The 17704-nt window shown below is 39.9% G+C and overlaps 1 protein-coding gene across 2 annotated transcripts in view; it reads right to left on the bottom strand.

The window, feature by feature from the left end:
• The window catches only part of LOC102687989 (potassium voltage-gated channel subfamily H member 1), a 115496-nt gene that overhangs the window by 97151 nt on the left and 641 nt on the right, over positions 1 to 17704 (bottom strand). The window contains exons 2-7 of one of the 2 annotated variants that reach the window (XM_069179818.1): positions 15228 to 15254; positions 12191 to 12314; positions 9381 to 9487; positions 8261 to 8389; positions 7325 to 7443; positions 4473 to 4865 (exon numbers count right to left, since the gene is read on the bottom strand). In XM_069179818.1, coding sequence (XP_069035919.1) covers positions 4473 to 4865; positions 7325 to 7443; positions 8261 to 8389; positions 9381 to 9487; positions 12191 to 12314; positions 15228 to 15254 — 899 coding nt within the window. The remainder of the gene's footprint in view (positions 1 to 4472; positions 4866 to 7324; positions 7444 to 8260; positions 8390 to 9380; positions 9488 to 12190; positions 12315 to 15227; positions 15255 to 17704) is intronic. The other variant, XM_069179819.1, reaches the window with a different exon arrangement.

Below are 17704 nucleotides of genomic sequence, written 5' to 3'. Positions count from 1 at the left end.
AGTCCTGCTTTCCGCAGACTGTGGAAAAACAGATTGCCTGTTGTCTCTCAGAAGAATGGGTTCCATTTAAATACCTTTTTTTTTCCTTTGCCCTGGTAATTAATAGTAAAAGAGCAACTCTACAAGTTGGCCAGCGGCAATTCACCATTAGGTAATAGTCCAGGGATGGTGGGACAAATGGAGCTCCTACTAATAAGGAAGATTATTGTGACTAACTCATTGTACTGCCCAGCAAATCACATGGCCTTTCATTAAAAAGTACCCTGTGGCATTTCGTTTCTTCTATTCCAAACAATGAAGTATCTGAAGTACTGTAGGGGGTCTTCTGATACAGTTAAGCCTGTCTATTCGTTATAGCAATTCGTTATATTTCTTTTTTTCCCCCACTAAAGCGGAAAGCTACACTAAATTTTATGTATTTGAATATTCCTTTGAGCAGAGTCAAAATATCCCATTAGATCTTTTTTGCCATCTACACTGCATGTGTGCGTCAGGCTGTGCATACTGCAAGTTGTCATCTTCCCCATTCACTGTCCTTGTGGTATTTCTCACAACTAGACAGCATTAAAAATATGTGATAACCAAGAGGCACAGAAAATGCCAGTTACTGATTTTCATAACTTAAACGGTTTCACAGTCTGCAGTCCTTAGTCCTAACCACTGCTCCACTCTGATGCCCACGAACTAATAACACTCCCAGGAACCTCTGAAAACATGTTAGGGTTTCTACTTTGTGGACAGACATGAAGGGGAAGAGCTAATTTGGTCAGAAACCTCCCTGTACAGTGTATCATCAGCGTCCTGCAATCTGGGCATCACTGGCTAAAACTGGCGGCACAGAACTGGCCGAGCACTGTGAGTGCTGGGAGGGTACAAGTGTGCCAGTGTGTCTTCCTCCACCCATGGCAACACTGACCCTGTGTCTAGACAAGGGCTTGTGAACTGGCGGTCCCATCTTTAATCTGCCTATGCCTAGATGTCCTGTCACTGTAGGCATAGACTGAACAAGATGCAAGCGCATGTTTTGCAATGTACACCGTCTTCATCTCTCATCTGCTGCCGCAAAGCTAGTAATGTTAAGACAATTTGAATAAAAGTTGGAGAGGTACGAAAAAAACACATTAACTGTTGATTCTGCATTTAAACAAAAAAAAAAATCTAGTCATCTTGTCCTTCACCTTACAAGACATTACAAGGTGCAAGGAATGGAAAAGAAACAAGACTGATCAGGTTCTAGTTGTGTTAATTTTTTCCTTTTTAAGTGAAAACCAGTTCCACAGTCCACTGCTCAAGGTACAATGGGACAACTTTTATATTACTGTGGACCTAAGGAATTGATTCAACATGGAACTTCAGCAGTGAGTGAACTTGGGGTAAATTGCAAAAGGAAAATGCAGCATAGAAAACAGGCCAAATTCTGCACAATTACACAATGCCTTCAAACTTTTCTCTGGCACTGCCTCATGAAATCAGATTTAACAACTGTAGCCGTTTGTTCTAACTCATTCATATCAGAATAATGTAATACAGATATGGATATGTTCCGATAGATTAAAAGGAACTATTGAGGATAAATATTGATGTTCTAGATCTACTGTACTGTGTATGAAAATGATGTAGTAGCTCTTAATAGCACAGCCATGACTACAGAATATTTCAGGACCACTCAATTGCTTAAAATTGATCCTGAGTCACAATGCAACAGATTATAACCAACACCATAAAAAAGTGAGCCCCATCTTTAATGGGTTTATCAGTCTGTTTGACGGAAGAAGACGATAAAATTTCAAACAACAAAAATACATAAGAATGAATGCCAAAAAATCATCTAAAAAGTCTTTTTGAATAGCAGTGCCTGAATGCGCTCATTAAGCTTCTATTAATACTCTGCATTTCCTGACTCAAACAAGGAAGCTCTGAAGCCTGTAAGTACTTCTCACAGAAGGGAGATGAAGCAACAACAATCAAAACTGTTGAGAAAGCAGGCAGGAGTAAAAATGTTTATATGTATATTGACTAAAATCCATTCACGTCTGGATTAATGGCAATGAAAACTGCACGGTGCACACCGTCACTGGGCTCGACAGCTCCACGCTCAACTCATACTTATACCTTCAGCACTTTACACTCGCGGCTCCAGTCGTTCAGACGAGCAGAAAACCACCGGCACTCAATCAGCCAGTGACTTTCATCATGATCATTTAACGCTCCGATTTAAAAGGGCCAATGATTCAGAGCAGCACATGTTTAAAATCTACCTGTCTGGAAAAAGAGGAGGAGTGGAACTGGACCTGCGGTTTACCCTGAAGCAGATATACTGTACTGTACCCTCACGCTGTGTCATAGCTGCCATTTCCAAGCCGTTGGAAAACCACACACCCACTTACTCACATCTCCGTCTTACAGAACCCATTTAAAGTCCTGACCTCGGTGCCCCGCTGGGGTTCGGGGTCACACCAGGAGGGCAGCACGAGAATGGGTGTTATTAAGGAAAACAAAAGAAACTAAAAGCATGCGAAAGGAGGCTTCAAAAGGAAACGTCCAGTGGTATCTGAAAAGTAAACAGCTGCTGCAGCCGCTGGGAATTCCAGGCCTATTCTCGCTTAAACGCAGCGAGGGTCCACAGGGAGCTCATTTAATTGGTAGGGAACCACGACTCCCTTAGTCCATAATTAGACCAGATGTTGCTTTACCCAGACAAAACGCCATCGCAAGCGAAACAGTGGAGAAGGTTTCTCTCTCCATGCTTTCTTTTCTGCACAAGAAAATAGCCTAGTGGGCCTCCGTGGGGCCTAGTTCTGCCTGATGTTCCCCCTAGATGAGGAACGGGGGGGTGAAAACAAATGCATCACACTCAAGACAACTGTTATCTACTGCAAAGTGAAGGAATCAGCACCAGGTTTCAAGAGCATCCATGAAGATAAGATTAAATCACTTTATTGGCCATATACAATTTATTGTATTAGGAATTTGTCTTTTCGCATACCCCAGCTTGCTCTCCATGAGACACACAGACAGGGAGAGAAGCTTGGGGTCAGAGCGTAGGGTCAGCCATTGTACAGCGCCCCTGGAGCAGTTGGGGTAAAGGGCCTTGCTCAGGGGCCCAACAGAGTAGGATTCCTCTGCTGGCCGCGGGATACACAGGCACAGATCCTTAGCCACAGACACACCGCACCGCACTGCCACCACCACCATGAACAGCATCTTCATGGAAATTAACTTAACTGAAGTTCAAGAGAGATCGTGACAGACCTGTTCTAGGTCATAATCACCCCCCCAAGGCCAATTCTAGAAGCTGTATACGTAACACTTGAAAACCCTTCTCTTTTCACATCTAGTCTTCTGCATCCCTCCTCTACCCCACCTCTACTTTAGCAGCTCCCCCTCAGTTCACTCCTCACTCTGCATGGGGGTCCCAGCCTCCTCCTCCTGCATCCAGGGGCTGACCCTCTGCAAAGCAGGTTAAGGCAAGACTCACTACACCTAAATACTCACTCAACGTCCTCAAATGTATCTAACTGGGTGTCATTATTCTTCAACCTCTGTTTTAGTTTACAGGTCAATTTATCATTATGAGAGACAGAGGTCCCAGGATACAAATGCATTGCAGAAGACTCATTCTTTTGCCTCTACAGTACAGTTGCCTGAGCTTGATCAGTGCCACACTCATCTTTGTGGCCTACTATGAGTGGAATCCCACAAAGCAGACCTAGGAGACTGAAGCAGACAGACACATCAAGTCTAAAAGAACTGAGTTTCTGCTCGACCAGTAGTCTGTGGAATCTACACCATTCAGGAACTCCAAATAAGCACTTACAATGAGACAACACAAGAAAATATATAAGAATAAGGTTCACCGATCAATTTCTAATGGAATCCATGTGTGCTTACTGACAGATAGTGTCAACTTTATAGCTGATTGATTTGCATAATCTAATTCTTGATTAAATTTACTAACCAAATAAAGTATTGTTTATACTATAATTAAACCTTGTATACAGTTGTTGAAAGCAGAAAAACAATAAAAAGATAAAATTGCAACTGCATTAACTCATTCAAATGAAAACATTTAGAGGCTAAAGGGGCATAAAACAGAATAACTGGGCTTAAACAGCATTGAATTCCAGTGCAGGACAAAATGAGAGTGCTTAACTCTCCCCAGGTAATAGGGGGGTGGACATTATCAAATCCCTAGTTCCATTTACAATTTGGACATTTTCTAGCATGTTCAAATGATTCATCCATCTTTGAAATATACTGAAAACGAATGGAAATCCTAGAAGAGAACTAATACTGTATTTGAATCTTGTGATCAAAGCCGGCAACTCTTACTGTAATAAAGGAGTTACACTACATGTACTGCGGGCTGGCGGTTTTGAACACATCCATACAAAGCCTCAAGGAAGACCGTGGGCTTCTGTGGACGTCAGGTTCTCCTCGAAGCGAGTAATTGACCGGCAGCAGGCACTCACCTCGTCCACGTTTTCGAAGGCGTTGATGACATCGTAAGGCAGGCAGGAGAGGAGGTCAATCACAAACCAGGTCTTCAGATAGTTCATGCGGATGAGCTTGGGGTCAGAGATCACCTCCCCTGCAGGCCCGACAAAGGTGGTGTGGAAGTTGAGCACGATGTCCACCAGGAAGATTACGTCCACAATGCTGTCCACCACCAGCCACGTGACATTGTTCTGCTTGGTTTTGAAAGACACATTATAGGGCACCATGATGGCCGTGTAGAAGGTTAGGATCAAGATAACCCAGTCCCAGGTGGTTTTGAAGGTGCAGTAGTGTAGAATGATGTGAGGGGGGGTCTTTGGTGTCTCTTGCTTGTACTGTGGAAGAATCTCAGATCCCAGCTGCAACACCTGGAAGTGGTAAGAAGAAAGAACTTGGCACAGCTGCTTCAAAGGCCATTTTTAAAAATTTGGGGATTTTTAAAAATATAAAAAAATAAAAAAGGCATGCATGAACTGCATTTTTTTATATTTTAGCACATTAAACCCAGGACCAACATTTCGATCTGCACAAGGACTTCACCAACACAAAAGATCTTACAAACAGACTTCGACAATCAAAACAATAGTATTCAAGGATCTCCAGGTGTGAAAAAGAAGAAGAGAATAATTGATTAATGATGTCCTCGCAATGAGCTAATTACATGCAGTACTTACCAAAAATGAATTAGTAATTATGTGATTAAATCATTGCAAAGCCAATGCTATCCTTAAGTTTAGAAGTGCAGATTTCACACTTTTTATTTCTTGTACTGTGCGACTTACAGAATTTGAGGATTTGAGGATACTTTGCTTGTGCCTGAAACGTTTATGAACCTCGACAGTTATCCAGAATGTAAATGTTTGTGTGTTTGTTTTCTTTGGCAAAGTGCAAAGTACATAAATCAGAGTTATTGCACATTGAATAAGACAACTGCTGGAAACCAGAAACGGTTTATTTTCCCTTCGTTCTAACTTTCCACTATAAGGATGGCCTCACAAATCAAGATGGAAAGGTTATTACTATGAAGTAAAAGTGCTGAGAGAAGTCGCCGAAGGCCTTTTCCAAGCAGCCGGATGGGAAGTGTTGAATTCCTTCTCAACCCATTTAAACAGCAATTTGCTGCCTCAGCAGCCCAATTGAGTAAAGTTAATGAGTCAATTAATACTGGTGATCTTGCATTTCCAAAAAGAAGCAAAGTCTGTAAATCAGAGGAGATGTGTGCAGCACTGCAAATGAATTCTTAAGAAACACTATCATAATATGATAAATGATATCACAGAGAAGCTTCTTCTAGCTTAACAAATTCTAAAAGGCTATGTCAGGCCCTTTTCGGGAATTGCTTCTCTTCTGTGTTATTTGGTTGATACGTCTGACATAAAATCCAGTCATTTCATAATCTTTGAAGAAGGTCAATTAGGATCTGGTCCAATTGTCTGGCACCAGACCATCTGATCTCCAAAACCATCCATTCATTATCAGAAAACCACTCATTCCTTATCTCCCGACTATTACATGAATAGACTGGATTCTAGCGGATAAGACATTATAAAAGGCAAAACTGTAGAACATGTGGTTCAGATTTAAACACTGTGGTCAAATGTATGCATCAAACCTGGGATGTACAATAAAACTTTAGTCCTGGAAAAGATTTAAAAAAAAACATTTTCTACTTGAAAGAAAATATCTAGAACAAGCTCTTGATGCAAGCACCTGTTCTTCAGTGTGACATTATGCAGTGAACAGACTGATAATCTGATTTCTCTCTAATTCTGAGAGTCTCAACAAATGCAGATTTGCTATGAGAATGGAAATTACAGAAAAAAATTATACCTGTCCACTGAAAAGTACTGTTTTGGAGCTCATAAATAATGGAATGATTTTATGGTAGGTTTTATCTTAATAGTGAAGTAATTTTAATTATAAAACTCAAAACTACAACAATGAGCACAGGACTGTGAGTGTTCTCCTTCATTTTCAAGACAGCATTAGTCTAGTTTTACATTAATGCAAGCTCCACATGTACAATACATGGCCTAGGTCTTTTAAGTCTTAATAATATGACAGATACGTTTGATGAGACCCTACTTTGCCATGCTAGGTGTAGTATTTCATTAGGAATGGGGAATGCTAGAAACTAGGCTTGAAATATATGTGAAGATAATTGTACTAGAATGTCATGACTGAGACAGAAACGAATTTTGTCAAAGAAAAGAGCAAAATTTTAGTAATTCAGATTAATGCATTCACTATTATAGTCCTCTACTTGAGGGTAATAACTTAATTTAACAAATGTTCTGATTAGAAAGAGGTTTCTAATAATATACTGTAGAAGTAAAAGAAGCAAGCGGGATTTGCAGACAACATAATCCTCATCTCATCTTGAACCACTGAAATACCTGTGATTTAGGTACAGAACAGGAAATCCTTATTAGAATATTCTGTTGAGTGAAGCCATGTCATTTAATAATTCAGAGGCCTGAGTGAGAAGAAGTTCTCACTAGTTCATTATTTACCCCTTCTTTATATATCTTTTATTACTCTCAAGAAATTCAGTGTTTGTCCAGTAGGAATTGCTGTATTCACCTCACAGCACGCTGCTATAAAAGGTGATTTGTCTGCAGAGAGTCTTCACTGTTTGGTGCTATTTAACTTTTCAGATGTGAAATCTTGGCCTTGTTCTGCGGGGTCTATCTTACAGATGAGTTATTTATTTTCCTATTAAATGTTGCTTATCTGAAAAGTTTTTACATGGCTAGCTAGATAAGTCTGTATTTTTGCTCCTAGTGGGGAAAAAACATTCACAACCAGTCACTCGTATCCTACGTACCTCAGCTAAGCGCGAATGCTTGAGAACGTTTTCTCCTTTGTGAACAGTTGGTGCCAGCTGCTGTAGTACTCCTCGGCTGCTTGTAAGAGCTCTTGTTAGACGGGCAAATTTACCCCAGCCTTTTGGAAGAGAGAGTGTGTTAACTCCAAAGAGGAATTATAATACAGTATACACTATAATATACCTTCACAATTACAATAATGGTTGGGTGAGTTGTGTATATCTGCTGTAAGTTCACACTCGATGCAATAAACAGACCAATTTTACTGCTGCTAATTGAGCTGGCTGACACTTTTATTCAGAGACATAGCTGTGCACTCATTTATATCCAGGGTATTTTACTTGAGTAATTTGGGTGAAGTACCCTCCTCAATCGACGAGCTCTGTTGGTAGAGCACGAGACTCATAATCTCAGGGTAGTGGGTTCGTGTCCCACAACAGGTGCAAGGTTCTCCAATAACCCATACTGGGCAGCAGCAGCGTGGGGCGGTGGCGGGGGATCACATTTCCGTGACAACGGCAACAACACCAGCACTATCTGCACGGAAGAAAGGCCCGGCAATCTACTTCTGTATCTTGCCAGGAAGACTCCCTGGATAGTGACGGGGGAACTGTCCATAGGGTCATCATGAGTCGACACCGACTCGACGGCACTCCCACCTGCCCACCCTCCTCAGTGCAGTGCACAACAGCAGTGTTGTACCTGGGATCGGGACTCACAAGCTTTCCAGGGATCTGAAGAAAAGGCTGTTTTTACAGTGTTCACCAGCACAGTCGTACATTGGTCAGCCAAAATGCAAGTCAAGTCAAAACGTGGCAATCCTATCAAAACGGAAAGGACTATACTCATAACACACAATTTCCTTCCCTGTGTGGCTAAATGAAACACCCGATTCTTTACAGTCTTCCTCAGTTAGCACCCCTAACCGAACCAACCTTTAGATGAATCATCTTCGATGGGCTGCTTGAATGCTGTGATGTCACTAAAAGTGCACAGGAAGAGTACCACCTTATCCTGTTCATTCCGGATGGGAGCAATTTTGACGAAGAACCACACAGGAGTGCCTGAAACAAACAAAACCGGCGTTAACTCCGTGAGTGGAGAGGATGAAAACCAAGCTAATTGGCCCAAAGGACTTTTATAAGACAATGCAGTTTGTGACATATTAGCACAAAAAATCACAACAGACAGAAGGAAGGTACCACACAGTAACTCTCCAGGAGGATCTGAATATTCATTATTTTAGTTTGAACCAGGGTTTGAACTGGGAATATGGTTCTATGCAGAGATGTGGGAATACTACAAGTTCAACAGAAAGATTAAGGAGATTTTTAAGGGTACAACATCAAGATAATGAAATTGTGAGCATCTAGCTTGTTTATCATATAGTATGCTATTGACATCAGGCACTGTCACTTTGTAATGGCACTACCTATTAACATATTTATTACCTTGTGCAGAGAGTTTAAAATTGTTACCTACACTCCAAAGGATTAAAAAGGAATTGAAGAGACTGACTGCACCATGGAGACCCGTTATGTGTAGTCACCAGTCTAAGGCACGCTCAATCTTCCTTGCACCTTAATCATGATTACGATTGTCAGGCAGGGAGGTAACTGGGTTGCACTAAATTTTATATAGTGCACATGCCACTGTGTGTGTCAGATGAGAGAAAAAAAATGATAGAAATGAAGGAGGAATGGTAATGAATATGCATTACCGTCATAAGTCCTTGCATTTGTATATGTTTTTTTTTTATCTCAGGGGGGCCCAAAGCATTTAGCACATAGGAGGGAATACACTTGATCTACCTCTGAATGGCAGCTCCCTACTGAGTGACACAGCAGCCATTATGCCCCAGGAAACCCACTGCACAGCAGACAGAGAAGGAGTGAGAAACTGCTTCAACAATTGAATTAAGGGGGATGTTTAGGGAAGCAAGACTGCACAAGAGCAAAGCAGAGTTGATCCAGGACTCCTTAACACCTCTACTGTCACAAAGAGTACCTTGGATCTATAATAACACAGTAGGCGCTACGTCTCCCCATTACTTACGGTTTTTCTTGTACATAAGTATTTCAAATGAGTTCATCTCATAGTTCTCAAAGGTCTGTCGCACTTTCTCACAGGTTTCCTTGTCCGTTAGCTCCCCGTACATGAAGCTGAAAGACAACGAACACAAAACCGTGTCCATATGTAGGCTGTACTGCAGGTCTCATGCACAGCCAGCTGGGATTTCAATATACTGTGCAGACTGGGAAAGAAACACCTGATGATGGTTTGCAAACACATACACAGCTCGTATAAATCATCTTGGATCATCTCAGTAATTAACACAAGACACTGACACATTTAAACACAACAACGCTTGCTCTGGTCCAGCCAATTATAGCACACCTAAACATACGCTCCTCCCAACTGTTCTCGTCTAGCCAATTACAGCATATTTATGCACAACGCCCCTCCCACTTGCTCAGGTCCAGCCAAGTGCAGCACACTTAAGCACAATGCCCCTCCCACTTGCTCAGTTCCAGCCAATTACAGCACACTTAAGCACAATGCCCCTCCCACTTGCTCAAGTGCAGCACACTTAAACACAACACTCCAACCATTTTCTTAAGTCGTTTGTTTTTGTGTGCGTCTCACTTGCTTGCTTTTGCACAGTGAAGAGCCAAGTAGACTGTGGGGAGGTAAAAAAGGCCCAGAAGCCCAACTAAATGGCAGTGCAGATGTACAGCAAATATAACTTTACGGCACAAGGCCAGTCGGATGATTCCCCAGACCCCCATCGAGTTCTGAGATGACAGCAATTAGGGCTCTCCTGGTGAGAGCACTGATGTATCCGTGAGCCCCCGTCTGCATCGTTTGTAAGACACTAACCTTACCAGCCTGTCAAGTGGATTTTTCATTGAGAGTAATGCAAATGATTAAAAAGCTACCAGCCATTAAAAGCTATTTATTATGCACAGTGATGAAAGGGAACCCAGATTGGATGCTTTTGGATACAGCATGTCATTTTTTATGTTCTGTCATTTGTTTTGTTTTTATGACCATCAGTGGTAATCCTACAATATTTGCATTTTGCACAAATTAGGAGATAAGGGATGGGTGGTGGTGAAAACCAGAGGTGAGAACTATTGGAAAATGACTTAACTTTACCAAATACAGCCATTCTGCTAACTATGAAGTAAATCAGACATTCTGATTACATAATCTTTTCTTGGGTCAAATCTACCTGAGTTTGTCCCTGCATTTTCTCCTGTCTGCATTTAGATTTCCCTTCATGCTACAAAATAAAATGTGAGAATTCATCCCAGACAGACATAATTCTATCACACTATTCTTTTGTCCTATCTTGGACACAGTATCAAACATAACTGGTCAGTTTACCAATATTTAACAATAAAGCTCTGTCCAACAAGGTATTCAATCTCTCTTTGTATGATTTATTTAATGTTTTGTTGTTGTGCAAAAAAAGGGATATTTATCAAGGGCAGCAACAGGTTCTCTGTGTAAGACATAGCTTTCTGAGCTCCTATGTACCAAATTCTCAGCTGTGTTCAATGTAACCCTATATACATTCACTAGATTGTCTTATTAATTGTATATTATTTACAGTCACCTGTCAGCAAGTGTCACCACACAATTAACCCATTTGTATCTGTTCTGTATCTTTAGCTTCAGCCATGTTAAAGAGCGTCTCGAGAGAGGTTTAGGGAAAGACACTTGTTGAAGTGTGAAATGTAAAGCCCTGTAATTAACAGGAAGGGAACTTCAGTATTACTCTCTGTTTTTCCCTCTTCACACCACTTATTCCAGATGTTGCTACTACCCTTCCTATAGGTATAAATCATTTTGAAGGAGGAAAATGATTTAACTGAAGGCCACAGACAAAATTTTAAAAGGTCTCTAGAATTGTTTGAACTGCAAAAGTACAACAAGAAATCAAACCTTCTAAACAAAGAGTGTACCATCTAATTTTGACATTTGATATTGTCGTAATGTCTTGCTTTTACAGGCCACAAATCTGTTCAGAATCAGAATAATCTAACTTGTAATTCTAAATAAAAAGCACACTGATGAGGAAGAAATGAGCGCAGGACTGTAAGATAAATCTCCCTTATACTATTATATCTACTTTAATATTGCCTCTTTCTAGCTAAGAAAACATTGTATCATTTTTGCTTGGATGCTTTTGAAATTACTGATCATGACTCAGAACTACATAATTATAAACACTTATCACACTGTGTGCCAAATTAGTTTCATCATTGGGAGTTTTATCCCAGAGACTGACAATCTTATCCCATTACTACTTCCATCCTAGGTTAAACACAGTATGAAACATAATGGCCAGTGATTCCGCGGCAATTAACGAAAAAATAGAACAGGGATTGCAGAATTGCAGTTCATTACACTATTTTTTTATGCACATATAATACCAGTGTGACTTCTATTTTCATTTTTTTAAGTTAAAGATGAAAGAATTTCATCCACTGTACCTCTCTGGGACCAATATTAACACTTTATTTTAGCAATGGTATGTCTGTTTCAGGTGATCAATAGACTGGATGTGTCCATCATGACCCACTATGATGGCCTCTCTTGCCCTGCTTAGGAACTCGGTGATTTCACTGGAGCCGAGGTGAGGTGAGATTGAAAGTACAACACTTTTAAAAGCACAAAAGCTTGTCTGCCAAGTGCTCTACAAAATATCAAATGTTTAACAAAGGCTGTAACCTACGTACATTTGGGGTCTTGTGTCTTACATGCACTGACCAGAGCATTCACCCCAATCTTACCACATCAAACAGATCTCTGGGGCCCAGGCTTAAAGCTTTAAGAGGTAAAGAAAGACAGGTTACCTGCACGTGCTGCTCTTTTGCATAACCTCTGCTCGGTGGTAGCCTGAGAGCTTGCAGAATCCATCGTTGCTGTACACGATGGGCCAGTCCACAATCTGGGCATTGCCCAGAACAAAATTGGTATCTATTAAAAAGAGCAAAAAAAAAAACAAACAGAACACAACAAGGAACCAGGTGTGTCATTAAAACTCAATTTAGTGTTGGGCACAGTAGAAAGTCACATGACAGTATGGCTTTGAAGCAATGAAACCTACAACATGGAAAGCAGTAGAGGAAAGACAGCAACACTCCCCAAATATTTACTGGAGAGCCAGCTCCTGAATGTTAAGACACACCAGGTGAGTAGACTTTGTTAATGGAAAGTATTACACATTGTTGAGATTACATATGGAAACGACAGCATTAATGGCCGTGGTTCAAAATGAAGCAGGAGTTTCTAGTTCTTCTCACACATTTGACCCATCCGGTGGCTTTTTTTGTTTTGGGCACAGATTTTCAAGCTTGCGGTTTAGTAATATCACTGACATAAGTGATACCATTTCTGTTATTCAAGTCATCCTGGCAGGGGGCTAATATTTAAGGAGTTAGGCTGAAAATAAAATTGTGATGGTTTTTATGTAGTCTTTTTTGAAGAGCAGGAAAGGCTCCTGGAAGTATTCTGCATAAGCAAAATATAATAATAAATGTTTATGATCCAGCTAACAGACACAGACATGTCTGAGGCTCATAAAAAGCAATCCTTTTCACCTGAGGCTCTGTTTCTATTAACTGTTTCTGGCTGTGTTCATAACATATATGCAATAGTTTTTGTGTTCCTTCTGATCACTGGGACATGTCACAAAGGTTATTATTTGGATATTAAAATAGTTTTTCTAAAAAACACTAGCATTATTAGATCTATAACGCACTAATAATTAATTTTAGTGCAATGGATGTACATCACATTTTACATGTTTGTAATTCTTTTTGTTGTTTTTTTTAAATCCCTCAAAAAGCCTCTATTAATGTCACTCATATATATTTTTAAAACTAGCTCTCTGTATAAAACAAACCGTCTGCTACGTGTCATACAGTAGACATTCCTAGTTATGTGTGATGACATAAGAAAGCTGCACAGGTGGATCACAGGTAGATATAAAGTGTTTAAAGGAGATGTAATATAAAAGAATCTCTGGAGCCCTATGAAGAAGGTGTAAGTTGTAAAGAATGGAAAATCAGTTAGGTCTTGTCCTTTCTAAGCAGTGTAATGTCCTCTCCATTACAGTCCCAAAGCTGCTTAAGACAGCTGTGCTCCTGATCTGTCAGCTGAATCTACCTCATATCAATTAGAGACGGGCACTGGGACTGCAGAGGGCAGGCTATCACTTCACACTCTCCAACAGACCGCTAATGGACTTCTCCAGGGAGACTACTGTACACACAGCACAGCTCAATGACTTGCACATAAAAACACAGGTGACTTGCCTTGGCTGTTTAAGATATAGTGCTTTCACAAATATGCTTAAATGCTGTACCAAGTAGCATCACTGGAAGAAGGTGCAAACAATACCGTATAAACAAGCTTGCCAAGACTTGAACATTTAAACTCTGCTGAACCTCGTCTTCTGCAACTGCCTAAACTCATTTACTGCCAAGATCTAATGATGTTAAAGAAGACGATTTACAGCTATGCCAGTAGTTTTTAAGATACATTCTAAAACAGAAAAATAGTTCTCAAACAGCCTTCCAAATGACCACTGTTACTTAGTGTGGTCTGAGCCTAGGCACTGCATTTTTTCATGGTTACAAATTCCCGGTTATTTTGACCACAGTCCAATCAGCACATGAGTAAATCATTTTGATTTCCGAGACAATTCAGCCTCAAAGGAAGACACCTTGAAAGGAAACTTCACTTTGGTTTTTGCATGCTACCTCAGATCTGGAAGTCTGGTTTAAACCCCATAGCCAGATCTACAAAACCTTCATTGGCCAAGAAATACAAGCATTGCAGTCTGTGCATTCAAGATACAGTTAATGGGTGAGAAACTGGCTCCTGTGAGGTGGAGATATGTCAAAGCTGGGAGAAAATGAAATCATAAGGAGATCATGGATATCAGACTATGTATTTAGTAAGCACTTGTTGTTAAAGGAATAAATGAACACCAGTGATGCATCATTGCAAAAGACTCTTTCAGCTACCACAATAATTTTCTTACACGCTATGGAACTGTTCTTGTTTGTTCAAGAAGAAGAACAAGCCTTTTATAATTTAATGCATATTATGCTGCATTAAGTTAGTATAATATGTAAAATCCAGTGAAAAAACTATTAGTTTGCCCCATTTGCTCACACTAGAGATAACACAACTAGAATGGCCTAAACACAAACTGATGTACAGTATTCATGCTTTGTGTCTTTTTTTCTTCAAAATGCCACTGAAGCTTGCCTGACGTCATCTGCAGTCTGAAAACACACTGGCACCACGTGTCAAATAAAAGGCAAACCGATGGCTTACAAACTAGACATACAGTACTGAGGACTTACATGTTAGTACTTTAAGACACATCCATAGAATACATTTTAAATGAATGAAATTAAAGGAAATGGGTGGCAACTTCAGGAATTACAAAGAACAACTTAGCTAACAAGCAAAACGCAAAACTACAGGGAATTCGAAACGTGGACAAGCAGTTACTAATACTACTGAGACAAGCACAAACAGTATGGGAGCTGAGCGTTCCATGCCAACATTTGTTATTTTACAAGGGTAAGATACTAACTTTTGCTGGTGAATAGCATTATACACTAAGATTTGAAATCTCAAGTTTGGATTTTTACTGTTTATTTTTTTTAACAGTACTCATGGGAGAAAGCAAGAAGAATGGGAAAGGAAAAATAAGAAGAGTTTCAAACTCCCCAGAAGAATAATTTGAGCACTTTTTCAGAGAAAAAAAAGACTGTAAATTAACAGAAATTGGTATAGAACATTGGTATAATAACAGAGTTGAAGAAAGGAATTCGTCAGAACAGAACACTGGTTCAGGACGTTTTTATATACCTGTCTGCCTATGTGACAACGTCCAAACTGAAAAGTTAAAAAGAAAAAAAAATGTTAAAGCAAGGGAAACACAACACTATTCACAACACCCTCTGCTGTTTCACACGGCAGCTTTATAGTGCTATCTCATGTTACAGGGGTCCGCAACAGAAATACACAATGACATATTCCCCCAAGTTTCAGACTCAGACTGTGTCTATTCACGGCAGAGATATCCAGTAACTGCACAAAAGTATCCACTAAAAGCAAGTCAGAGCAGGAAAGCTGCAGTCCCTGGGTCACTCCAGCTGAATTGGTCTATACCTGCAGAGCGATTACTCTGACAATCCCCCACAGCATATCTGCACAAAGAAACTGAGCGGCACAATGAAAGAAATTGTAAGTGTGTAGCAGGGCAGGGACTCCAGCGCCTGTTACAGCAGAATAACAGCGCAATTTACTTACCACGTTAACTGCATTCTGCAGGACTCAAATTCCATAACGATAAAACAGCTAGAAAAGATTGCAGGAGTATTGTGCAATGAACTGCATTATGTGGCATTTCATATGACATTATGTCTTCAATGAAAATGCAGCAATTTAAACGTTAAATTTTTAAACGTTCTCACGTGTTGCTATAAGATTCTGGTTTGGTTATGTTACAGGTTCAGATACAACGATGTAGCCAGTTACAGACATCTAACGTTATTTAGGTTGCATGTGTTTTAGAAGAGTTTCATGGGGAAGTTTAAATACACAACATTAAGGGTCTAAAAGAATAATAAATAACATTCTGAGCTGACAAGCACAGCATGCAGCAGCGTTGTGTTTAACGTTGAGATTGTGTTTGTATCAAAAGTGTTTAAAATGTTTAAACAACACACTCAAACGTTTTGTAATTCGCGTTGGCACAACTTTTCTGTACTAAGCCGCAACTTCTTTCACGATGTTGTTACTATGTCTTTTGGTTATAAGTGACAAGTCTATACGTGAACGTGACAAATCAAACCCTCTTTTAGATATCTTTAAGTGGTTCAAAGAATAACTATAGCGCCATCTAATAACGTCATAACACACGCAAAAACAGGTTTTCGGCACAAATGCAAATATGAAAGCTGGAATATAAAATACATAAGGTATAGTGCGTTCGGCTTTGTTTACGGTAAAACTTTGTTTACGTTAAGAAAGAAAATATACATATGTATACGCCTTTGTTAAATACTGTGAATGTGTACCAAAACAAATATAAGTTTATTACTTATTACCAACTTTCACAGCGCAGACAGGAAAGGGAACGCCAAACCAGGCTCACCTTCATAAAGCTCAAACTGGCAACAGATTGGCAACCCAAAATGATTTTAAAGCTGTTTTACAAAAAAAAAAACAATCAGAACAATTTCCTAAATACTGACCCGATAAACTCTCCCCCCTCTAACGAATTAATACCTACTTGAATAGCTGAAGATTTTCACCTGGATTGCACGTGACGTGAAAGCACATTTGGGAGATGAAAGGACTCGAGGAACTGACACTGAATTTACCCCCCCAGCTGGTGTGAATTAAATCAAACTGGACGATGTTATTTTTCAAATCTCTCGTCGCTCATGAGCGAGCAAATCGTCGTGTGAAGGAATGAAACGAGACTTTGAAAGCATTCGGGGGAAGGAACCACATGAGCGCTCAGGGTCTGCGGATTTTTACAGCTTTGTCTGCAGTTCTGCTCGATTTCAGCATCTTTTCAACCTCCATATGCTTATCCTTTGCAGAAAGCACTGTTTCCACATTATTCGACTATAGCACCGGTTCTTCTCGGCTTTAAAGCTCTTTCCCGGTGTTTCTCTCCTAATTTGATGCTACAATTGTCCGGCGCTCCTGCAATTTTCTATCAAGTTGTAAAGGTATCAAGATACCATGAAGTACAGAATGTTTTACTTTTTTTTAACTACACGCAAGTTGCTGCAAGTCCTCCACGACAACTGTATCGCTAAATACAGAAGAATACATAATTCTACATAATTGTTTTCCGCTATTAATTTTGTTTGTAATTTTGTCACCAGCCGTATTATGGGCATTGACACGTGCATATCAAACTCATCTCATTCTGATCATTAAAAAGAAGCCCCTTTCCCCAAGAACGCAGGTCTTGGCGATTGATAAACTGGCTTTGATTGTATATTAAGCTTTTTATAAAATGCATTTATTAAATTTCATAGTCAAAAGCCGAGGGTAAGCCTATGCTTTATCGCAAAAAAAATAGTATAGAGAATAGCTTATTCCACGCTAACTAGGCTATTTCAAAATATACTGTATTATAAATGACATTGATGGAATACAATGTATCCACCGTTCCCAGCGCAGGCTTTGGGATCTTCATAAATCAATATTTCTGACTGCGATGTGAAGAAAATGACTTCTCCAAAAGGCATGGAAATAGTCGTGTTTGGCATTGCGCTTTTCTAACATGAATACGTTTGAAATCTCACACACATGATAAACCT

Source organism: Lepisosteus oculatus, chromosome 17 (assembly GCF_040954835.1).
Source record: "Lepisosteus oculatus isolate fLepOcu1 chromosome 17, fLepOcu1.hap2, whole genome shotgun sequence".
Lineage (NCBI taxonomy): Eukaryota > Metazoa > Chordata > Actinopteri > Semionotiformes > Lepisosteidae > Lepisosteus > Lepisosteus oculatus.
The sequence above is the reverse complement of the archived record's forward strand: the minus strand, read 5'-3'. Positions and strand labels throughout refer to the sequence as shown.